This window comes from Tripterygium wilfordii, chromosome 22 (assembly GCF_013401445.1).
Source record: "Tripterygium wilfordii isolate XIE 37 chromosome 22, ASM1340144v1, whole genome shotgun sequence".
In the NCBI taxonomy this organism is placed as follows: Eukaryota; Viridiplantae; Streptophyta; class Magnoliopsida; order Celastrales; family Celastraceae; genus Tripterygium; species Tripterygium wilfordii.
In genome coordinates, this window is record NC_052253.1 from 219,038 (window position 1) to 243,888 (window position 24,851).

The following is a 24,851-nucleotide window of genomic DNA, read 5'->3' on the forward strand; positions in this document are numbered from 1 at the left end:
ATGCCAGGTGTTGGCAAGATCGAGCGTGTAGGATATATAAAAGCAAATGCTGGCGCGTAAGGATTGACATTACAGAAGCCAATTGCTAGGGGGAAAAAAGTGGAGAAAGGAGAACAGATCTCTTTACGGACACGTCATTTGCATGTGTTTATAGTTGATCTGCAACCTCTGACGTGGCGCCAGTCAGATATTCCCGAAATATTTGAAACTACTGCTGCAAGTCAGGCTGTGTGATGGTCCCCCGCCTAATACCCATCCCCACGCGCTTTCTACCAAAGTAAAAACGGGTGTGCAACCCGCGTAGCACACATGAGAATTACCCACTTAGATCAGACGACACCGTTGTTAAAAAAATATAAAAAATTTGGTAGGAGTAAGGGCACCTCCAGCAGTTACTGTAAAATAGTATATACTGTGAATTTAGAGTACCATTTCCAGTTTTTGACAAAAAATCATGCTCCAACAGATACTGAACGAGATACTCTAAAACTGCATATATGAACAGTGAAACGGTAGATATCTTGTTTCACTGTTCAATACTGGATATAATATTTTGATTAAAATATCCATTTATTTTGTCTCTTTTTTGTTTTTTTTTCTTTTCTTGTTCTCTCATTTTCTGAACCTCTCAGTGGCGAACTCTCTGGCTTTTTTTTTTTTTTAAAGTTAAAATAGAGGGTTCTATGTGCATGACGTGGTCTTCGGTTGGCTTTTATCAATTATAATTCCAAATTTGTTAATTTGTCGAATATTAGTTGTCAATATATATTTAATTTTTGGAATATATAAATATCAATTGATTTATTATTATGTTAATTGATTTAAATGTAAAAAGACTTCAGTTTAAATAATAAAAATTGATAATATAAATGAATATTTAAATGATTTAGAGTATGATTTAGAGTATCTGTTGAGTGATGATACTGTTAGAGAAACTGTAAATATGTGAAAAGTGTACTTTTACTGTAAATTTAGAGTTTCTATTTAGAGTATCTGCTGTGGATGACCTAAGGTGATTAAACCTTTTTTTTATTTTAACAGAGTTTGAGGAGGGTAGGATTCGAATCCACGATTTAATGGATGAGTAATTCTTTACATGGACTTCCCTTGCAAGGTGATCAACTTTTGGACGTTGGCAAATTAAAAGGGGTAATTATAAGTGAAATGAAAAGTTGGTGACCCGTTTGGTTGCTAACAAATTGCATGCCAAACCTTGTTTCCTTGCAATTTCCCTTTAATGCTCCCTCACGTCCGCCTTTATAAGCAAACGGAAAAGAACGCGAAGTACGAAAGACGTTCAATTGCCCGTTCAACGCGCCGGGAACTCCAATTGCTAGAGATTCTCCGACACCGGAAATTTACGCAAACAATCAATAAACTATTTCTTCATTGTTCGAGTAAGAGGGAGGAAGGGAAGGAAAGGATGGATGGATTGTGCTTGAAAACGGGAATTCACGGGATGGCGTCCACGATCCCTGTCGGTGGGACAATTGATTTACGGACAAATGCGACTCAGATAAGTGCAGTGGGGAGGTCGACGGCCGACAAATCTACGGTGGCGGCGCCGACTCAAAAATCGGAATCGTCGAGGTTCTCATTCCGGTATCCGCTTAGATCTCTCTGGCCAGGAGGAGGTGGTGGAGGTGGTAAGAGGTACAACGGGATTGCCCTAGGCGATGCCGTGTTGGTAGAGGAAAAGGAGTCGAGACGTGCTGTGGAGAAGAGTGGGGAGGATGGGAACTGGGTGTTGAAGATTTTGCATGTGAGGTCCCTGTGGAAGGTTAAGGAACAGGGTGAGGTTGGAGTTCGTGATCTTGTTGAGGAGATGAAGAAGGAGGGCGGCGGCGGCGGCGATCACGTCGAGGAGGAGGAAGAGGAAGAGTGTGATGTTTGCAGAGTTGATGATGGAGACGATGGTGACAACAAGGAGGTCGAATTCGATAGGGATTCGTTTTCAAGGTTGCTAAGGAGGGTTTCATTGGCGGAGGCGAAGCTTTATGCGCAAATGTCGTATCTGGGAAACTTGGCTTACTCCATATCCAAAATCAAGGTACCCGGAACTCAGCTCTCATTTTGATCAGCTAGGGCTTCCCCCACCCCAACGTTTTTTCTAGTATTGATTTATTCATAACGAAAAATGTTACAATTGAGGGGTTTTTGGTGTGATTCGTTTGGATATTGTTGCCTTTGATTGCTGTAATTCGATTCTGAACCTGAGGTCCTGAAATAGTTGTAAGAAATGGAGGTATTGCTACTGAAGGAACCGGATCAGGACGAGGGTTTTGGTGTTTGAAATTTTGAATAGGTGGTGTTCATTTTTTTCCTTTGATTTCCAAACTTTCATCGGTTTTCCTTCCTTTATTGTGAAAATAAAATTTGGTGGCAGCTGCACAAATTTTCCCCTGAAACTTCTGATCAACTTTCTTTTTCTTGATTGTTGATTCTGGCCTGGAATTTTGATGGAAAAAAGATCTTCAACCATGAGAATTATAATTGTGCTTTTGGAACTTTGATGCCCCTTCATGCCTTTTGCTTCTGACTTTCTGCACATCGATGTAGGAAGACATTTGTAGGATCCAATTGAAAACTTCATTGAAACTGTATTTTTGAAGCTGACCTGTTACAAAAAGTATTTTATATTTTGAATACTTATCCACTCACCATAGCTTTTTTAATCATTTGGTTATCCCTGTCCTATTTCAAGACTTAAATCATTCTCAAGTTTCATTCCATAATCAGATTAGGGAATGTGTCGTGACCTGTAAATTGTAGCAATATGTGCTCTATATATCTCAACATAAGTGGTTTTTCTCCTTTGTTTTTTGTCATTCAGCCTGAAAGTCTTCTCAAGCATCGTGGCTTGCATTTGGTAACTTCATCGATAGAGAAGAGAGAATTGGCAATGAAAACTGAGAAAACCGAGTTGTCAGCTGAAAGTCAAGAACCCGAAAGGAACCTGAAGGATGAGGAAGAAAGCAAGGAGCAAAAGAATGAGGGCTATCGAATTAGTGCTTCTGCTGCCTATCAGATAGCGGCCTCTGCTGCTTCCTATCTTCATTCTCATACAAAGAGCATCCTTCCATTCAAACCTTCAAAACCTGAGGCCAGTGAAAAATCTTCTGGAGGAGGCAGCAGAAGTGGTGATGGCATTAGTATGATGAACTCTGATGTTGCTTCTTTAAGGGCAACCACTGATTCTGTAACAGCTGTTGTTGCTGCGAAGGAGGAACTGAAACAAGCTGTTGCAGATGATTTGAAGTCAACGCGATCTTCGCCCTGTGAGTGGTTCATATGTGATGATGTTGAGACTTGCACAAGATTCTTCGTGATTCAGGTATAGAAAATCAATTAACGCATTCAGTTTTTCTCTGCAATTTATTGTTATCTTGATGTAGTAGTGGAGTGTGTTGTATTTTTTACCAAGCAAGTTTATATACCTAACAGAAGTACTGGTACATCTCGGATTTTGATTTGACATTTTTAGACAATCTAAGTCTGTGAAGAATGTACTGCTAATATCTGATAAGTGGGTTATACTTATGTCATTTGATTAGTTATTTTCTCTTCTCTTCATATTGGGTTTTTTTTTTGTGAAAGTCATGTCACACTATCTGATATGCAGGGGTCTGAGACACTGGCATCCTGGCAAGCAAATCTATTTTTTGAACCGATTCCTTTTGAGGTATGCCACATTATCTTTCACAGTTTAATAACTCTCTTTTTGCTTGATGCTGCTTGTGAATGTTGGATTCAAAAACTGCACTATGTTTGGAAAAGTGAATTTCTTCCTGCATTAGGGCAAAAATTTTCTCTTTTGCGGCCAGTTATTGTGGTATTAGAGTAATGTGTAATTGTGTATAACTTCAATGATATAAAATCCGATGCTTCTTATTTGATCTAGGGACTGGATGTACTTGTTCATAGGGGGATTTATGAAGCTGCGAAAGGAATCTATGAGCAAATGTTGCCTGAAGTTCAAGCCCATCGGAAACTTCATGGCAAGCATGCGACTTTCCGTTTCACTGGGCATTCTCTTGGCGGAAGCTTGTCACTGCTTGTGAATCTCATGTTGCTTATACGAGGTGAAGTGCCAGCTTCGTCATTACTTCCTGTAATTACATTTGGTGCTCCGTCCATCATGTGTGGAGGTGACCGTCTTCTTCTCAAACTTGGACTTCCCCGAAGTCATGTTCGTGCAATCACAATGCACAGAGATATAGTGCCTCGGGCTTTCTCTTGCAATTACCCGAATCATGTTGCTGAAATTCTGAAGGCCGTGAATGGAAACTTTCGTAATCATCCTTGTCTCAATAATCAGGTAAGTTCCTTCAACTATTCAAAGTGTCAGAAATGTATTTGATGTGGTGGTTTATTTGTTGATTTTTAACTTATTGCCTATATGAATGTGTTTTCTTTTTCTACAGAAACTTCTCTATGCGCCAATGGGGGAGCTTCTTATTCTACAACCAGATGAGAAATTCTCGCCTCACCATGATCTACTTCCTTCTGGCAGTGGCCTATATTTTTTTAGTTGCCCATTGTCTGACAGCACCGATGCTGAGAAACAGCTCCGAGCTGCTCAAATGAGCTTCTTAAACTCACCGCACCCACTTGAGATCCTAAGTGATCGATCTGCATATGGTTCTGAAGGCTGCATTCAAAGAGACCATGACATGAACTCGTACTTAAAATCTGTTCGGAATGTGATTCGACAAGAGCTTAACCACATCAGGAAGGCCAAAAGAGAGCATCGTCGTAAAGCTTGGTGGCCACTTGTTGCACCACGTGGCGTAAATGCTGGTATCATTGTGGGAAGACCTTTGGCTTCCGTTGGGGTAGGTCAAGAACAACTCACATTCTCTGGCATCTTGCAGACTGGAAAACAGTCCTTGAAACGGTTTAGTAGGCTCATTGCATCTCAGCACATGCATTTGTTTGTGGTTCTCTTGCTCCCTACACGGTTGTTACTTCTTGGAGCGTACAGCTTGTTCAATTTTCGTTGACTATCATCAAATATGACAGGATCATTGCACCTTAGGGGTGTAATACTGTACAGAGTGGAAGCACATGGCAGGTAACATGGTAGATGATTCTTTATTCATTTGTTTGAGAAATGCATTCCAATATCTTGTTTATTTTGATTGGAAATGCTACAATGATATGTCCCAAAAACAACACAGATTGCAATAGATATGCAACATTACAACCCATGTCCTTTGTGCTCTGTTATCAGATCAGATTTAGTAGCAATTTTATGAATGTTACTATGATCTACAATCATGCTTTTATAGCCTGCATTAATACTGTTTAATTTTACTCTTGATGTTTCTTAGTTCTAATTTTGACAGAGTAACAGTAGTTATGGACGAGGATATATATAGTATGATGTCTTGTTAGTTTTGTCTGATTTCGGTTACTTATATCTGACCGAAGATCCAAATCTAGATGTTTCTTGCGTGGGTGCAATAAACACGTTATTAATTTCATTGGTAGGCTAGGAAAATATCTTCTTCACATCATTAATTTCTTCATCATTCATAAATAATGCCGAAAAAAACAGTAGATGTCATCAATGTTGGGGAGGATCGATGGATAGGTATGAGAGTCGTGAAATGGCATGGAAGGAATGAGAATGTGATACCTCCCCCAAACTTGCCTTGGTTATTCTTGATGGAGAATAAAGCCCTTAACGAGATATTTCCATCCCCATTTCGGTTACGTGATGATGATAAACGATGTCCCATATGAAGCACATGCTGATTCATACGTGGGACTTCAACATGAAACAGACAGGTGACAGGAGCAAGTCTTGGTCCTGTATTGGAGTGCAAAACCTCAACTCAACTGGAGAGTGGAGACAAGTTAGGCGTCGCCAGTCCAAAATGGCTGGAGCCTATCCGTCCAACAAAGCAAACGGTCAGGCCTGATCTGTCTATAAGTGGATCATGCATGAACTCAAAAGTCCTTTTGAACATCTTATTTTCTTCATTGTATTTGCATTAGGCTTGAAAAATGTAGAAAATGGTGAGAGGCCACTGGATATACAGGCCAAATTTTATAGGGCCGACTATGTGGTTGAAAGTTAGTAGCTTAAAAAGGGCAGATGCAGTGGACCTCACCAGTATTAGATGCTTATGGGGCCACCTTTTTGGGATGGACGAGTTCACCATCACTAGTCAACTACACAAAACAGAGGTCTTGCACTAAAAAACATCTTTTGTAACAATTTCAAGTTTCAACCAAATAGAATAACCCATATAAGCGAACACTAGCATTTTTTATTTATCTATATTTTATATTGGGAAAACCTCTCCAGTCTCCAAGGCAGGGCCCTCCTTTCTTATTCTTAACAAGTCAAAGACGGCAATTACCTTACCTGAGCCATAGGGGAGACGTTTGCTATATCTTATTAATTTGGTTGGAAAACAAGGTTTTCCCAGCAACCAACCAACTCGGCACGTGCAATTGTCGCCCACCTCGAAGATTATTCAAAATTGAAAATTTGGTAAAAAATAAGGAATGAGTATATGGAACCTACAATGTTTTGGCCATACTTCTGTCTGTTCGGCATCTACGTCTGTAATATTTTCACTTTGTGTGGAGAGTGAAAGTTGGTCATGGAAACTAATGAGTTGGGTTGACTGGGTGTGAGAACTGCGCCTAGCTACCACGGCAAAAAGAGGAGGAGATTGATGAGCCAGGTAGTTATATACCACCTCAATGAAGCAGTTCTATAAAACAAGCACTATTTGCAGGAGTTCTGGTTTTGAACTTGAAATCCTAGATACTTCAGTGGAATAAACTAGTGAATGTAGGCATATGCATTCCACTCTACAAAGAAACAGTGCTTAGAAATTAGAATGCCAAAGAACTATCTAGGAGACACGGCCAATTCCTGTTGACAACCATCTCGAATCAGTACATACAATCTCAAATCATTTCAATAGAGTTGAACAAAAATAAAAGAAAATTATTCTCATAAAAGTCGATTTCTCAATCAAAGATTCAAAACAGTATCCAAGAAGACAATGAAAAACCACTTCAACTCCAATGACTCAGAATGGGAATGCTTGTACCATCCCAGAATGAAAAATGAGAAACGCTATAAAGAAAATACATGATTATATCATTTGCAACGAAAACGCAAGAACTCTCCTCGAAGTTATAAAGGAGAAGGTGCATGCCTATCTCCTCAATTTCTTTATTTTGACATATTGTTCAATCATACATATATTGGCCAAGATAACAACTTATCGATGAGAAACAAGAATGTCCTTTCTTAATTTATTCTAAATGTGGTAATGACACAAACTTCCCATCAAAGTTTTACATTACAGATTCATCTTACCAGCTAAGTACCATGAGTGCATGGCAAGGCTTCCAAAGGACATAATGTTAGCAAGGGATGACAATCCATGTATCATACCAAATTTCTTGTTCATGGCAGCAAGCTTTGGATTAACCTTTGCAGCTTCCCTGTTCTTTGACCACCCAACTTCTTCTCCAATATTCTGTTCTCTCTCTACCTTGTGCCTTTGCTTCATCATCTACAGCACAAGAACAAATCAAAAACTAATAAACAACTGGAGTAAAAAGACAAACACTTTGAAAACAATCATTTTTGGCATAGACAAACAACAACTAAAACAACGATTCCCAATTGCAAATATAGTCATTTCATTAACGACCATTATGAATCTTTCCATAATTCTGATTTTCTTCGCCCTATCTTCAATTGAAACTAATTATAGCTTCATTATCTTTATTTCTTGTCCCATGTTCACCCTCGAACTTACTTCAGCACCGACAAGAAAAACATTTCCACAGTAACTGGATATGTTTGTTAGTCGAGGAAAGAAAACAAATGCTAGTTTCAGAACCTAAGCTTATCATTTTCTTCAAGTCTTTGCAGAGTAACTGTCAGTATTGAAGTTATGTGGTCCCTAAAGAACCAACACGCTTACTCAACTGCACTTGATCAAGCCTTTGGCTAATTTATCAGTAAATTAATTTTCCTCAAACGAGAGCGACATAAAAATTTCTTCAATATCTTGAGCAACCAAATAAATAAAACAACTCTCACGCACAAGGCTCCCGTGGTGGGCAGGATCAGGAGCAACCAAATAAATCACTAGAAAAAAACTCTTAAAAAGTAACCAGATAATACGAGATTTCAAATTTGAGTTCCATGTAATGAAGAGAATAACAAGCAGAAGGAACTAGGAATAATGGCATAGACCATAGATAAAAAGACATATATCTACTTGAAATACTTGTTAGAAGTTTACCTCAATGGTCATGGGTGTAAATACGAATAAATTGGTGAGACTAAAAGCAAATGAAGACAGCAAGAATCCGAGCTGGTATTTCTCCACCGTTGATGCGGACTCCCATGGGTGCAAATAACCAAATGAGGCCACTGATATTGCTGCACAAGCCCCCACCAACGAGAAATATGCAGGAAACATCTTGCTTTGCAGATTACCAAACTGATGCCTTGGTAGATTCCTAAATTTCCACATAAATTGAAGGTTCTTAATAATCAATAAATACCCTCCATTACTGGTTGGCAGCTAAGAAAATATAAAATATTGACATCAAGAAATCTTTATTCTGATATTACCAAACAAACACATAAGCAGATTCCTAATATCCATATTCCAAATAAATTACACAATTTCTATTTATCGATTTCACAGCAGCTTCAGTAGTATATGGTTGGTAACAAAATCTATGACAATCAAACACATAGGGCATTGTAACGCCATCAACTTAAAAAGGAAAGCATAACTTCTTTCCCTGATAGAGGCTACGAGCTTCTGTGCTCTGTTAAATTTCCATTTCCATGAAACTCCAAAGTCACATGAGAGTCAACCAATTTCCTCTTTCTAAAGCTCTTTAAAAATTTCAAGCTAACCAAACACATACGAAAAACCTTCACTTCCTAAGTTTCAAATTCCTTGCAAAATTTTCAAACTTCAAATTAACAGACTCAAAACTTGCAACGAGACAGATAGGAGCACCTACTTGAACATGATGATACCGCCGATGAAGGTGACCCAGAGAGCGGAACCAAAAGCCGTGGAGAAGCTGAGGAGATGAGCCAATTTCAGGTAGGTTGATAGATGCGATGACTTTTGACCATCCGGTTTCGATCCAAAGGTCTCTGGTGAAAATATAACGCCGACGGCCAAGAACGCCACTGCTGCCAGAAATCGAGTTAACCAACCCATCTCAATTTCTCTGACCTCCTTCACACAGATTCCGCTTGATACTTCCGGTTATGTTGTGTCGCAGTCTCACCAACCACTGGAGTGCAGACCCGGTGATTCTCGTGGGAAATTTTGTCAGGAAAGTCGGCTAATAACAGGCCCCTGCCCATATGGGCCTTACCAATAAAGAAAAAAGAGACCAGGCCCAAACAACAAGAAACCAGTATATCTGGCCCGAGGTGACCTCAAAGGCTCAAATCCTAAGAGTGTGTTTGGATTGAGGGATTTGAGGGGAGGGGAGGAGAGGGGAAGGGAAGGGAAGGGAAGAGAATGAAAGAGAAAATATATTTCCCTCTCTCATGTTTGGATAGATAAAAAAAAAGAAATGAAAGAAAAGTAGTTTAATTTACTAGTTTATCCTTATTTTTTATGTTTAAGTGTTATGTCCAAGGGTAAAATAGGTTTTAAACTTATAAGTAACTTAATTAGTAACCTCTTCCATCCAAATGACTCCATTTTAGGAGGAAAGAATTTTGACAAAAATTTAATGAAATCTTCCTCCCAAATCCCCTCAAATCCCTCCCCTCAATTTTTTATAAACTATCCAAACAAGGGAATTGGAAGGAAACTCTCTTTCCCTTCTCTTCTCTCCCCTCCAAATCCTTGAATCCAAACACACTCTAAGAGTGTGTTTGGATTGAGGGATTTGGGGGGAAGGGAAGAGAAGGGAGGGGAGGGGGAGAGAAGGGAAGGGAGGGGAAGGGGGACTATTTTTCCCTCTCCCATGTTTGGATAGATAAAAAAAAGAAGGAAAGAAAATTTGTTTAATTTACTAATTTATCCTTATTTTTATGTTAAAATATTATGTTCAAGGGTAAAATAGATATTTAACTTACAAATGACTTAATTAGTAATCCCTTCCTTCAAATGACTCCTTCCCTTCAAATGACTCCATTTTGGGGAGAAAGAATTTTAACAAAAATTTAATGAAATCTTCCTCCCAAATCCCCTCAAATCCCTCCCCTTCATTTTTAATAAACTATCCAAACAAGGGAATTGGAAGGAAACTCTATTTCCCTTCCTTTTCCTTCCTTCCTTCCAAATCCCTCAATCCAAACACACTCTAAAGCTTAAGGCCAGCCTTGCCGGGCATGTAGTTGGGCTTTAATATTTCACCTATCTGGCCCATTGACAGTGAAACTGGACAAAGATCGAGCCGTCTGACCCTGGCTTGAAGCATAACCTTTAAGGCCTGTGGACAACGATGGCCTCTAATATACACCACTCTGGCCCACATTCAAGCGTCTGCCCATCAGAGCGTCACGGGGGCCGTGGCACTAATGAAAATTTTTCTCCCGCCAGTACCCAAAATTAAAAGAGGCTTCCCTCCTCCCTCTAATTAATTCACTATTTTACTCTTCCTGGGCAAGTTTCCTGCATCTTTCAGACACCGCCACCTCTTATTTTTCTCCTCTTCCCGTTCTAAATCTATTTTATCGGACCATTATAGCTTCGCTCACATTTCTGATTTCTATGCTCTTCGAATTGTCGCATCTTGTTTTCTTCGATTCTCCTGATTTTATTGTCCGACACGCGATAATCGTCTCCGATGTCTGAAGCTAGTTCACCGCCCAAGGCGTTTCTCGGCATCCGTTTCGCTCTGTTTGGATTCGATTCCACCAGCGAACGCAAGGTCTCTTTCTCTCTTCACCGCTAGTTGATTTTTTTTTGGGGTAATTTTATGCGGTTATTTATTTATTTTTAGGTTCGGGCTACGCTTATTAATGGCGGTGGAGTCGATGCCGGCCAGTATGGCCCAAGTTGCACTCACGTGATTGTTGAGAGAACAATCTATGTAAGTCTCTTTTCTGTTATTTTGTTGTTTTGGAGAATTAATCGAGATAACTCATATGCTTAAATTTCCGTGTAATTTTGTGCAAATTCGACTTTGCTTTGCTTTTACATTGAAATTCAGGTGGTTGTTACGCTTAGTTTGTTATGGATATTGTGTAGGATGATCCTGTATGTGTAGCTGCTCGAAATGATGGCAAGACGCTAGTCACTGGATTGTGGGTTGATCATAGTTTTGATATCGGAATGCCTGTTGACCCTACTTCTGTGAGTTTCTGATACTTCACTTATCATTTGCAAAACGTTAGATTGAAACGGATGATGATTTCAATTAAGTGGTTTGAACTTGACGGATTATGCTTTACCTTGTTTGTAACAGTTGATTTCTTCAATTTATTCATATATAATGATTTGATTATTCTTAGCACCTGAGGGAGGCTTAATTTCCGTGGTGGGGGTGGGATGTTGTAACTTAGTGTACTTTCCTTGTATGTCTTACATATTAATTGTTTCATGCAGATCATGTACAGGCCTCTTATAGATTTAAATGGTATTCCGGGTGGCAAAAGTTTAATTGTGTGCTTGACTGGCTATCAGAGACAAGATCGAGATGACATAATGGTGTGCCTCTCCTCCTTTTCTTTCCTGTTGCCTTTATGATATATTGGAGCTAATCCATTCTGTTTTTAAGTTGTTGTTTTTTTATGTACTCATAGTCTTACCATTAACTTCTGTTTTCTTCCTCAGACAATGGTTGGCTTGATGGGTGCACGATTTTCTAAGCCATTGGTTGCCAACAAAGTCACTCATCTAATATGTTACAAATTTGAGGGTGAGGCTTTCATTTTTAATAATATAATTTGGATCGAAGCTCTTGAGCTTTTATTTCTGATAGGTTCTCCCTTTTCTACACTCATGTTTTCGTTGTGTAGAAGTTGTCAAGATCCATCAAATGTGCATGCTGATATCTGTGGATTTCTGAGAACAATGGTGCATTTATAGCTTTCTGCTCCTCCTGGAAGATATATGTTGCATAGGGATCCAGTTGATCGCAATTGCATGACATTCTTATGTTTGAACTTCTCTGGTCTATGTAAACTTTTCTGAACTTGCCATTGTAACATGGACCTCATTTCTGAGATTTACTGTTCAAACTTGAATGCCTTTTGTTGTTTAAACCACCCATCACTTTAAGTAATGCAGCTATAGTTCATCAAGATCATAATTACAATTCACATCGAATCTTCCATCCATTCCATTTATCTTTAAGATGCCAACTATGCCATTTAAGCAGTCTATCTTTTTGGATATGCTCAAATTAAGTTCTTATTCCTTCTGATCAAAATTTTGTGTGCGATGTAAGTTATTGTTATGTTGATTGTAATTCATGGATGTTTCAATTAAGTTTTACCATTTGGCCTGCTTATTGCACTCTATGCTAATTCTTTTAAATAATAGAATATAGTATTGTACATTACTTTCACATCTTGTGGGTGTCCATAACAAGTGAGATTTACTAGTGTTTTCGTATTTGCAGGGGAGAAGTATGAGCTTGCCAAGAAAATGAGGACAATAAAACTAGTCAATCATCGTTGGTTGGAAGATTGGTATGTAAATTTTCTTCACTGTTTACTTTGATTAAGTATCATGTATTCCTAAAATTCTTTCATTGACATGATCTTATTCTTTGATGGAAGGAAGCCATGTAACTTGCTATCTTTTTGCAGCTTAAGAGATTGGGAGCTACTTCCAGAAGCTAATTATAACAAAAGGTGAGGTCTGTGGATGTACATGCGATGTAGTAATGCAATGAATGCACTCTTCCTTCCTTCCCTCAGTCGGTGCAGGTTATAGCTTTAGCCAAATATTGCTTGGCATGCACTGTATAATACATGTGTTTTTGAGCATGTGCGTGCTTGCATATTTTTTTACTTTTTTTAAGAAGAAGTGCTATGTATTATATAGAGATCATGCGAGGTGGAAAATTGGCTTATCGTATACTTGCTAGGGCTTTTTGCCGTGCAAACATATCTGTTACTTGGTACATCATTGATCCTCCCATGCAATGAGATAAGATCATTTACCTGTACCTGGTAATTTTTATTACATGAGAATTAGTGTTCTTACCCTTTGATGCTCTATTTGCATGTTCTCTCCTTTGGTTGTTTAGTTTGAGTTTCACATATTCGGGCATGACTTTAATTAGAACGATGTAGCATATGCTAAGTTCTCTTTTGTATAAACAGTGGCTATGAATTGGAGATGATGGAAGCTGAAGCAAAGGATTCTGAAGAGGAGGCTGGAGACACCACTGTAAAGCAATATGGGGGTGAAAATGAGAATAATAGTCTTCATAATTTCAAGAATAGAACACCAGAGGCTGATGATCTGCTTAAATCAAATTTAGATGTACCAAAACTATCACCTAGTCAAAGTGTGCTGAAAGGACGATCAAGTTTTGTTTGCTTGCCATCAACTCCTAGGGGAAAGGATGCTAATATCAGTGTTTCTGAGGCACTTGATCATCATTGTACCAACACTGTCAACAATACTAGTGCTGTTGAGATGTTGGGAGGTCCGGAACAACGAGATGGAACACCAGTGTCTAGGAAAGTGATTAATGATCTGGATTTCACATCAACAAGTGCTGGAAAGGACCCATATTTCGACACAAAATTTCGTGCAATAAGTTACTCCAGGAAACCCACAGCAAGATCTTCACCTTTAGTATCTGCTGGAAAAGAAGGAAATGTTGGAGGCTCTCCAAAGTTACATTTAGGTGACTTCAAAATCACTGATGCCTTTGACATCTCTTCCTCCGAAGTGGAACATGATAAGGACCATATTGGCTCTGCTCTTGTTGAAGGTCATTGGAATCAAAATGAACTTTGTGAAGTAGGATCAACTGGTAAAAAGAGGAAAAAAGATGTTTCTTGTGCTAGTGCGAAACCACAAAAGGCGATTCATGATAAAAATGCACGAATCACAGGCAGTACATCGGTTGAACATAAGACAAAAGGATTGGAAAGAGCATCGTTGGCAGTTGATCCATGTGAGACTAGTAACATTTTGCCTTCAGAAAATGCAACAAAGAAGTCGCACACTAGTGCTTTAGCCACAAAATCCCCCGTCTCTAACAAGAAATCTTTGGCACTAGATCTGCCCTGCGCTGAGACTTTGACCTCAGAGACTAGGCCATATGAGAATACTGAGAAGGTAGGCGAAACATCTGTGAAGGGGTTATCTGATTTGACCTTGGCCTTCCAGCCTGCTGTGGGAGATTTTGGCATCGGGAGATCAGAGCAGGCAGCAGCTGATGCAGGGGAATTATTGCATCTGCAGAAAGATAACAGGGCTCCTTCACCCTCTAAGCTAAGTTCTGAGACAGAGAAAGGCTTGCTTGTTAATTTCAACTCGCGCAATGGTGGTAATGATAGATCGATTGCAAAACCAGTTAAGAAGAAGACACTTGCGAAGAAGACTTTGGGTTCTAGACCTCAGTTATGTGGGACTGCCTATCAAAAGGGTTCTATTTACTTAAAAAATACTACCTCAGAGCATGACCCGGCCATTATTTTAAGTGGGAAAAAAGATAGTTCTGACAACATGAATGTTTCCAATGTCAAGGAGCTCATCACATCCCTGTCAACTCTTAATGTGGAAGCAGTAAAAGTGGTGGAACCAAAAACTGCTGCAGAACCTGGGAATGTCACAGGGGACAAGACTCTGTTTATGGACGATGAAACTGAGGCTCCAGAGGATAATGCTGGTTTTGAGTTTGAAAAGGAACCCTGTAAAGAGAGATCTGAATTGGCTGAACTGTCACGTGAATTAGATGCAACGACAGGAATGAAATCAGAAGGGGTTAAACCGGTAGCCCCCGATTTAAAGGCTAGTAAGCATGATGATGCAGCATCATCAGATCAATGCCTGAAAATTACTAATAATTATAGCTTGGACGATTCAACCTTTAGAGGAGATAGTGTGGAAAGCCGAAAAATGCCTTTCAACTATGAAAAGCCAAAAAAAATTGCTGCTGTAGTCGAGAAACTGGACTCCGAGAAGAAAGTGTTTGGAAATAAGGGTCAGAAAGAAAAGCATATCGAACAGGCAAAGAAGGGAAAGGAGAAAATACTACATTCACCTCATAAAAATAAGAACAGCACAGTATCTGCAAAGCAGTCAGAGAACAATATCGAAGTAGAGAAGGAGAATAAGGCAGTTTTGGATCAAGTTCAACAGACAAGTCAAGGGAAGAAGTTTGGAAGATCGGTTGGTAGAGCTAATTTGGAGAAGAAGATTAACGAAAAGGTGAGGAAGGTCAATCCTAATTCTTCTCCAATAACAAAGCTCTATAACCAAGTGAGAGTAGAACCTGCTTGGTTTATATTTAGCGGACATAAACTTCAGAGGAAAGAATTCCAGAAAATAACAAAGCGTTTAAAGGGAAGGTTTTGTAGGGATTCCCACCAATGGTCATACCAGGCAACACATTTCATAGCTCCAGATCCAATTCGCAGAACAGAGAAGTTCTTTGCTGCTGCTGCTGCTGGAAGGTACAGTTTTTCTTGCATACCAGTACACATTGAAAAGTCTAGTTCTCTTTGAACATAGTTCTTATCTGTCTATTTTTGCTGTTTCTTTTGACAACTTTGGAATTGCTTTTATCTATATGCTCCATAGATGCACTTAGCTATCCAGCTCAAACGTTTTTTAGTTGATGCTGTATTTAATGCAGGTGGATTCTCAATAAAGATTATTTAACTGCGTGCAATCAAGCAGGAAAATTCTTGGCAGAGGAGCCTTTTGAATGGTACAGAAATGGCCTTAGTCAAGATGGTGCAATTAATTTAGAAGCACCAAGGAAGTGGCGGCTCTTGAGAGAGAGAACTGGTCATGGAGCCTTTTATGGAATGCGTATCGTTATTTATGGAGTTTGCATTGCACCACCTTTGGTACGATTATTTTCAATGAAATGTCTCAACTTTTCATAACGCAATTGTTTTATCCACTGCCCATCACTGCCTATAATTCATCTTTTCATACTTGTGCAATTTTGAAATTCATTCATTTGTGTCTTGTAAAATCCCAGGATACTTTGAAGCGCGTTGTGAAGGCTGGAGATGGAACCATTTTAGCAACTTCTCCTCCTTACACCCGTTTCTTTGAATCTGGAATTGATTTTGCTGTTGTCAGCCCTGGCATGCCTCATGTTGATGTGTGGATCCAACAGTTCTTAAAACATGAGATACCGTGTGTTGTGGCTGATTACTTGGTGGAATATGTATGCAAGACTGGTTATTCCCTTTCAAAACATGTACTCTACAATACTCATACTTGGGCGGAGAAATCATTTGCTAACCTTCTGAGCAAGGCAGACGAGATACTTGAGAACAAGCCTCCGGAAAAGATACTTGAGGGCATTCCACCTGCAGCTGATTCCGGGTGTAGTGATATCAGTTGTCAAGTTTGCGGGTGCAGTGATAGAGAAGAAGTCATGCTGATATGTGGTGATGAAGCTGGTTCTGTGGGTTGTGGAGTTGGAATGCATATAGATTGTTGTGATCCTCCGCTTGAAAATGTTCCAGAAGAGGATTGGTTTTGTCCAGAGTGCAGAACTACACCTAAGAAAAAGAAAAAGGGGAGCTCTTCATTGAAGAAGAGCAAGTGAGTCATAGTACTTGCGAACCTTGTAGTTTCTGTTTAAATATGTAAACTTTGATGTAGTTGTGGCAAATAATGTACATTTCATTATTAATTTTCTATGACGAATACAACATTCCTGAACAATAATATATTATACTCTATTCCTTGCAAAAAATTGTTGTACCGTATTCTTAAATCATTTAACTCTTTCAAGACTTAATAACGATATCATAAAAGTTTGTTATTTGGATATTGAGTATGAGTTAATATGAGCTTAAACTTAGGTCATCATGCTCATGCACATAGATGTTTTCCTTGAGTAAGGTGAGTCAAAAGTCAATACTTGGTTACAAAAGTATTGCTCTCAATGATAATCAAATTTATGTGTTCCTGAGTCCATACGAATTGATTGGAGAACGATTTACTAATTAGATTATCACCTAAGTGGTTGAATTAAAATAAAGACGATAACATATAAATGCCTATAAACAGAAAGAGGACAAGAACTGGTAGTATATCCTCCCTCAATAGCAATTAATTGATTTTGCTGACTCATACTCATACAACAATATTCAACTATGAGTCCTTATGAATGGACCAATTTAATGAATTACAACTTGAATTGAACAAATGGATCCTTCTTCTTTTCTTCAAATTTCCCCTTAAATCTCCTTCAAAAAAGAAGGAAAAAAAAATTATGACTTGATGACTCCTAGAGTTGCAGCTTGGAGTGAAACAGAATGTTTAAGATCACCAATATGCAGACTGTGTTTACCCATCGGAATTCTTCGAATCCCAGATGGATCCACCACACTTAAGTACTTGCATACGTGTATATTGATCCCAACCCGTTGCTCAGACCGGGCCGAAACATGGACTTTTTCAAAGCCCACCAACTGTTTGTGCGGGGCCCAGTGACCAGCTGGTGGTGTTGAAAACACAAGCAATGTGTGAGTTCCATCTCTGGACCCTGTGTTCTTAACGTCCAATTCAAGCCCGATTGATAGTTTCGCGCATTTAGCATGTGTGACCCTGATTGCCTTGCCTGAAACGGTGACGTTTGAGGCTGGTCTATAGCGCCCGTCCAGGGGTACAGCCACTATCGTGGGTGCACTTGCAATGGTGTGGACAAAATTGGTGTAACTTATACCGTGCCCAAATGGGTACACCGTTGGACCCTTATAGAACCTGTAAGTTCTTCCTGGATAGCCTTTTGATGGGCTGGATCGCATTGCCATGCTTGTCATTGGAAGATTTGTAAGATAGTCCTGTGGATACCACGTCACAGGCAGCTTACCTCCTAAAAACATGTTAAACTAACAATTTAGCAATATGAGATATGAACACGCATGATCTATGTGAAACCGTGAACTCCACATGCTTATATGAAATTGAGTGTGCACATTTTAATGTTTGGAATAGTTAAGAAAAAAAAAACAATGCATCTGTCAAAATGCTGTAAAATAAAACCTGGATTGGCGGTTCCGAATAAGATATCAGCAATGGCGGATCCTCCAGCTTGGCCAGGGTATCCGGCCCATATAATGGCAGGTATGCGAGGATCATTTTTAGCGAAGGAGACGTCAATAGGACCACCAGACATTAGGACCAATACTGTTGGGCCTCTAGAGGCCTTGGCTACTTTCGATACAAGTTCTTGTTGTCGACCTGGGAGAAGCAGGTCTGCTCTATCTCTAGCTTCTGCTTCAATGGACTGGTCCAGGCCCATAACAAGAACCGTTGCGTCTGCTTGGCTTGCAGCATCAATTGCTCCACTGAATAGCTCCTCATCATTGCAATGTACGTCCACACAGCCCATCTCATGAATTGTGCTCCCATACCTTCCTAGCCCCTCAAGAGGGGATGTGTATCCACATGCAATACCTGGTGACCCAGTGAGAAAAGAAGCCCATTAGCCCATGATTAGAGAACATTGACTTCAACATCAAGGCTGGTGCAATAGGCCCAATAACATATTAGCCCAGGTATACTATAGTAGTCTTACGGATTACAGTGTTTTTTTCCAACTCTCTCATATGCTGAGATGGGTGCATACGATTTCATATGGATCATGTAGGATTCATGATTTTCACATGGATTATGTGCGTTTATATTAGTATTTGGAATAACTGAGACCAAAAAAAAAAAAAAACACTAGGATCCTTAACATTTTGAGTCCGCTAAGTCGGTTTTGTGACATTCCGAGTTCATGAAGAGGAAGTAGAGGCTTCAAAATTTAAGTAAGAGAATTGTAACATACCAGCATAATTGCCTATCATAGTGACGGTAGCATTAGAATTAGGCCCAATTACAGCAATGTTGCGATGACGGAGATGGGATAAGGGCAATGAAGGGCCATGATTCTTGAGTAGAACAATGCCTTGTCTGGCTGCCTCGAGTGCGAGATCTTGATGAGATGGGCTGCACACGTCTTTTGGGCCGAGATGTCCATATGGCTGGGCTGATGGCTCGCCATCAAACATGCCCAATCTCATTTGGACTGCTAGTGTGCTAGTTAAGGCCCCATTAATATCACTCTCCGTCAATAGGCCTCTTTTCACTGCATCTTCAGTGTGTAGTGCCAAGAAAGGCCCACAGTCCAAATCCAAACCTGTAATTCACAATAGCAAAATATGACACCAACCATCCTTCCATTTCAAAAATGTTAAAGATTGCATAATTTTTTATCTCAGCTATTTTAAATGCCGAAATGGACGCACATAATTCATATGAAATTGTGAGTCTCATATGATCCATCTGAAATCATTTGCGTTCATCTCAATATTTGAGATAGCTGAGACAAAAAACATTGGGATCCGTAACATTTTTGTTCTTAATTCTTGCTACTCTTAACATTGGGATCTAATAATGGAACTCACCTGCTTTAATAGAATCTGCCGCGGCTTCTTCAGGAGTAGAAGTATAGTGTTGGGTGTCATAGAATACCCCAACTGAATCACAATCCGAGACTATATACCTGTGAGTAAGGCCAAAAAAGAAAATCAACGATCACTAGTAATCCAACCCATCATCAGGAATCAAAATGGAGGTACATGGCAGAATCTCACCCGTTGAGCTGCCATGCCCCACGTATAGTCTTCCTTAGGAGATTAGAGTCAGCGCAAGTAGGGACACCGTTGACTTGATTATAAGAACACATAACACTCGCAACCTTCCCTTCCTTGACACACATCCTGAAGGGTACATCAAATGTGTCCTTCCTGTCTTGCTTGCTTACCTTCACACATGATAATTAGAAGAAATCAATATTATATTTATATTGGATTTTGTCAATAATATAGATATAGTAGTATATTTTGTCAATAATATTAATGATCTCCAAAGGCGTTGACGCCAACATCAATCAATCAATCATGCAAAAAGACGCATCAGCGAAGTCCGACGGTCAGAAACAAATAATTAGACTCACGTGCACACGTACCTCGGGGGTAGCAGGGGTCCGCTGTAGTAAAACTACAGCAGACCCCGCTGTAGGTGATTTAGATGACAAAATTTTTTTATTTTATTTTGAAAAAATTATAAATATTTAGTTTATGATCTAACAAACCCAATGATATATTTTTTGTTTGAAACAAAAATCAAATTCATCTTGATCCAGACACCGAATGTTTTGAATTTATATCCGACGGTCTAAAATTGTTAAGCATTTTTCATGTAGCATATGATTTTTGTTTTGAACAAAAAATATATCGTTGGATTCGTTAGACCATAACTACACATCTATAATTTTTTTAAAATAAAATAAAAGTTTATTTTGTCTTAAATTGCTACTACAGCAGGGCCTGCTGTAATTTTATTACAGCAGAGCCCCGACACCCGTACCTCGGGTGCCGGGGGTCTACTGTAATAAAAATTACATCAGACCCCACTGTAGCTCTTTTGGACGCCAAAGAATTTTTTTTTTAATTTTTAAAAATTGTAAATGTTTAGTATTCGGTCTAACGAATCCAACGACATATTTTTTGATCGAAACAAAAATCAAATTCATCCCAATCGAGACATCGAATGTTTTATGTTTATATCCGACGGTCTAAAATTATCATGTATTTTTCATGTTTAATATGATTTTTATTTGAAACAAAAAATATACCGTTGGATTCGTTAGGAAGAATACTACACATTTATTATTTTTAAAAATAAAAATAAAAATTTTTGCTAACTTAAAAATATATTACAGCGGTACCTGCTGTAATAAAAATACAGCAGGTCCCCGCCACCCCACTTACCTCTGCATTGAAGTGGAAGCGATCCACGCCGTTCCAGTTATCGAGATCATAAGCCGTGAAGTGCTTACAACAAGCGGCCACTTTCAACCGGTCACCGTCATTTCCCTGTAGACCTCTGACGTAGCTCGCCGCATATTTACCGGCTAGAACTGGATCTTCCCCGGGAGTCTCCTGTCCACGGCCCCACCTTGGGTCCCTAAAGATGTTGACATTTGGGCTCCAAAATGTGAGCCCAGCCATTCCACCGTTGTACATTGCTCTTGCCTCATCTGACACCACCTGCGCGCGCACACTCGGTACACTTTAGTATCTGAACCTAGTAAGTGCTAATGTACGCATCATGCACCAATTTTGTCAAAAATGGCATAATTTAAAAAAAAAAAAAAATGGCATAATTTGCTAAGCTCTCAACCAATCCCAACTTTCGAAACGGCTTCCTCGCAAAGGAAGGTAGAACGATGATGTTTATCCCTAGCTACATCTTAAAGTTAAAGCAAATAAAGCATTACTTTAATTTCGTGAGCGCGACCAGTGTTTTTAACTTTTTTTTATAATTAAAACAAAGAGTCCTATTCATTTCGCATTGATCAATGGACAATGATAAACTATAAACTTAAATAATCAAATAATTGTATATAAAAAAAATACAAATTAATGAATTCAAGGACCGATGTAATCTCACCCGTCCAATGGCCTCCCACAAAGTAGCATTGAAAGAAGCAGCGGTTGTGATCACTTGAGGGAAGCTAGTGGCCCCAGGAATGTCCCCACCGAACTTAGTCCCTGGGCCCACGTTGGAGACGCCATGAAGAGCCTCCGACCACCACTCGTACCCTTTAATCCCCAGCCGTGGCACCGCCGCTGCTCCACTCACTAGCAGCCTAACCTTCTCTTGCAATGTGAACCTCCCAACAAGGTCCTTCACTCTCTCCTGTATAGGCAGTTTCATCTGACAAAACGGCAGTCCCTTTGTCGTTTCATCGCAAGCGAAATGCTCTCCAGCAATCGAAGAACCCAAAAGGAGGAGATTGAAGAGAACAGTGAGGGATGCTGTTGTGGTGGTGGAAGCCATTGATTGGAGAAAAAAAATGGTTTGTTTTATTGTTTTGAGGATATGGAATGTGTGTATTTATAGAGCGCATGCTCTGTGTTCATGTTCATCAAGTGTTCGATGAAAGTCAGGGAGCTGGGGTGCGTGCTTTGGTTGGGTTGATGACCGTTCATGGTGAAGCCGTGAAGGGTTGGAGTTGTGGGTTTCGTTTTATGCTGACATGGCATTGGTGGATTGGTGGATCGGTTCCCAAGAAAGTGGTGGGTCCACTTGTATGGATAATCTCATAGTCAGGTAGGATTAGATGACCCGACTGACTTTTTACAATAAAAGTTTCTTCATATTTGTTAACTATTTCTTCTTTCATGTTATACGATAGCCCTATAGGTGAGAAAATTATGTTTTCTCATAAGATATTGTGACGCACAAACTGTGAGTCCATTGAGGATGGGAGGCCTCATTTATTCTTTATCAGTGGTGTATTCAAGATCCAAACTCACTAGGAGCACAATTAAATAACAAAGGTCAGGGAATTTGGGTGAAAACATATGGATCCACGTATTCTCTTAAATAAGATCCTATAATATTGTGGAGTCTTAAGTAAATCATTATAGATATGAAAAAGATATTTGTTATAGTTGTTGAGGTGTATAAACTAAATTTAAAGAGCATGTGATGGGTTCCATATATACTTTAAATTTGGTCCACACACCTTAACTGAGATCATTGTGACGAGTAGCATAACAATTATTGATAACCCCGGTATTCGGGAATATGAGGGGGACACATTAGGATAAGGAAACAATTAATTTGGGAAAAATCGTCTGAAGGGATTGACTGACCACTTTTTGATGAAATTCACGGAAATGCCAGCAAGTTTTAGAGTCGCTTCGCTTGGAAGAGAGGCCCAAGTTGATTTATAACCAATGGTGATGGCGGGCAGTGAAATTTTACATGATTGCATATTTGCGTTACCTTTGTCCACCCACCGAAAGACAATAAAATTTTGCTTGAGAATCTTCATCTGTCACATATATCATTGGAGTTTTAAATCTTGGGAATTCAAAAGTATAGAATGTTGGCTTTTGTGTGAAGTCTGGTTTTTCTTCTACTTGTGTTGGGCGATCCGATTTGATGACTAAACCCATTGCGGATTTGAAAAGAATTTTTAAGAGGCATACTTGGTGGAACGGAGATGAGAGTCGACATGCCACAAGATATTCTCTCTTTGAATGGTAAAAAATGTCTATAGTTCCGTGAAGATAGGCACAATTGATTCAACAACGTAAATTCTAATGTCATGATTTTTTTTTTAATGTTACCTTTTTTTATTCTCTACTTTTTCGTTCCCAACATAGAATCATTTGATTAAAAACTTGGAAAGAAATCTTAAAGATTAAAGGATTAAACCGGGCTTATCACAAACTGATCATGAGATTAAAAGTGGATACCGTATGTTGTGAAAAAATTAAGAAAGAAGGAACCACTTGTTTGTTGTCCGATACTTTTATACATACAAAAAGCTTCCTTATTAGTTTTCCTTGGGTTGGGTTCCCACTATGAACTCAGAAAAACACAAGTATTTTGTTTGTTTTTGTGTGATTCCCTTTCATTTGTGCAGTGTTTATTGATTTCCGTGATCTGAAAAATAAAACAAGACAAATATAATACTCACTCACTATACAATTAACAAAGTAAAGGTGATGGAACAATATTTAATTTGGAAAAGAAATTTGAAGATATTTTCATGAACCCACACATAGAATTTTCATTTGTTTATTTGATTTAAGATCAGTCACACAAATGAGCACATTGAACTATCTATGTGGCTAAAAGTTCTCACAATCCAGGCACAACAATGCAATCATCATGGATGTGCTCTACCACTAAATTAATACCCCGTCGTGCAGGCCCTGCGCTCATAGCACAATAACTACGTTTTCCATTGTTACAAACAAACATTTCTACCTTTTCATCTTCTTTCTTTCTTTTAGCGTGAAGATTTGTTATACATCTAGATGAAACACTTATTGAAAGCATTTGTTGGATATTGTTGTTATGAGAGAGGTTGGTCCACAGCATAAATGTTGCATCATCTCATTCTAACAACCTTACAAAAGCAAGAATAACATGAATCATTTATTCTCAATACATCTTTGACAATGATAGAAGGTTAGCCATATCTATGAACATGCAAGTTGTCCTTATGCTCCACTTCTTTTATATTTAGCCCCATCTACTTGATAGATAAATTAATGATCCAATATGGAATTATGAAAACAAATCCAAATAACTCGAAGATGTATTGTCCACTTTAATTTGGATATAAGACCCGCATGATTGTCCTTAAAATGACTCTTTTGATTGAGAGGGATTATATATTTATTTATAAACCACATTTGTAACTTACACCTAAATGTCGTGGGCTATAAGTCTTACCAATAGATATGTATGGATTGGGTGAGTTTTTGAGATTTGGGATTTAGAAATGTATGTAATTTTTTTTTTTTATTTAAGAGCGAGGGATGTAATTTGGGATGGCGAATGATATGATGACTATGAGAAACCCAAGTAATGATTTATAATATCCTAATAATGTAATGCAAAGCTGTACCCAAATATACCTAATTGACCTATCATAACCAAGAGGGGCTCACCCTTTCAAGTAATCAAACTCGTTTTGAGTTTAATAAAAGCACCATCATACCAAACTGTGAAAATTTGGTACAAAACTCAAAAAGGATGATAATGACATAATGCTCTCCGTCCCTTGTTTATGCCAATATCACGTGCAGGTCGTGTCTCTCTCTTTTTTTTAATTAATTTTTTCAAACGGAGAACAAT

General features: G+C 38.9%; 4 protein-coding genes across 4 annotated transcripts; 2 read left to right on the forward strand and 2 right to left on the reverse strand.

The window, feature by feature from the left end:
• Positions 1-1,189: 1,189 nt before the first annotated feature.
• LOC119991080 (phospholipase A1 PLIP2, chloroplastic-like) lies at positions 1,190-5,339 on the forward strand. The gene is made up of 5 exons (XM_038837271.1): positions 1,190-2,050; positions 2,834-3,334; positions 3,623-3,682; positions 3,902-4,318; positions 4,425-5,339. The coding sequence occupies exons 1-5, from the start codon at positions 1,238-1,240 to the stop codon at positions 5,001-5,003; spliced, it is 2,370 nt and encodes a 789-aa protein (XP_038693199.1). The 5' UTR covers positions 1,190-1,237; the 3' UTR covers positions 5,004-5,339.
• Positions 5,340-7,144: 1,805 nt separating this feature from the next.
• Positions 7,145-9,332, reverse strand: LOC119991081 (transmembrane protein 205-like). The gene is made up of 3 exons (XM_038837272.1): positions 9,028-9,332; positions 8,289-8,508; positions 7,145-7,547 (listed from the first exon to the last, which is right to left on the reverse strand). Exons 1-3 carry the CDS (start codon positions 9,231-9,233, stop codon positions 7,332-7,334), a joined length of 642 nt encoding a protein of 213 aa, XP_038693200.1. The 5' UTR covers positions 9,234-9,332; the 3' UTR covers positions 7,145-7,331.
• Positions 9,333-10,620: 1,288 nt separating this feature from the next.
• On the forward strand, positions 10,621-16,858 carry LOC119990458 (BRCT domain-containing protein At4g02110). The gene is made up of 10 exons (XM_038836381.1): positions 10,621-10,905; positions 10,978-11,067; positions 11,226-11,330; positions 11,583-11,684; positions 11,811-11,895; positions 12,601-12,670; positions 12,791-12,835; positions 13,310-15,619; positions 15,802-16,018; positions 16,156-16,858. Exons 1-10 carry the CDS (start codon positions 10,822-10,824, stop codon positions 16,732-16,734), a joined length of 3,687 nt encoding a protein of 1,228 aa, XP_038692309.1. The 5' UTR covers positions 10,621-10,821; the 3' UTR covers positions 16,735-16,858.
• Positions 16,859-17,216: 358 nt separating this feature from the next.
• LOC119990613 (probable beta-D-xylosidase 2) lies at positions 17,217-22,199 on the reverse strand. Its single transcript, XM_038836612.1, has 7 exons — positions 21,639-22,199; positions 20,957-21,235; positions 19,778-19,947; positions 19,589-19,686; positions 18,970-19,320; positions 18,180-18,593; positions 17,217-18,009 (listed from the first exon to the last, which is right to left on the reverse strand). The coding sequence occupies exons 1-7, from the start codon at positions 22,026-22,028 to the stop codon at positions 17,405-17,407; spliced, it is 2,307 nt and encodes a 768-aa protein (XP_038692540.1). The 5' UTR covers positions 22,029-22,199; the 3' UTR covers positions 17,217-17,404.
• Between the last annotated feature and the right edge of the window lie 2,652 nt (positions 22,200-24,851).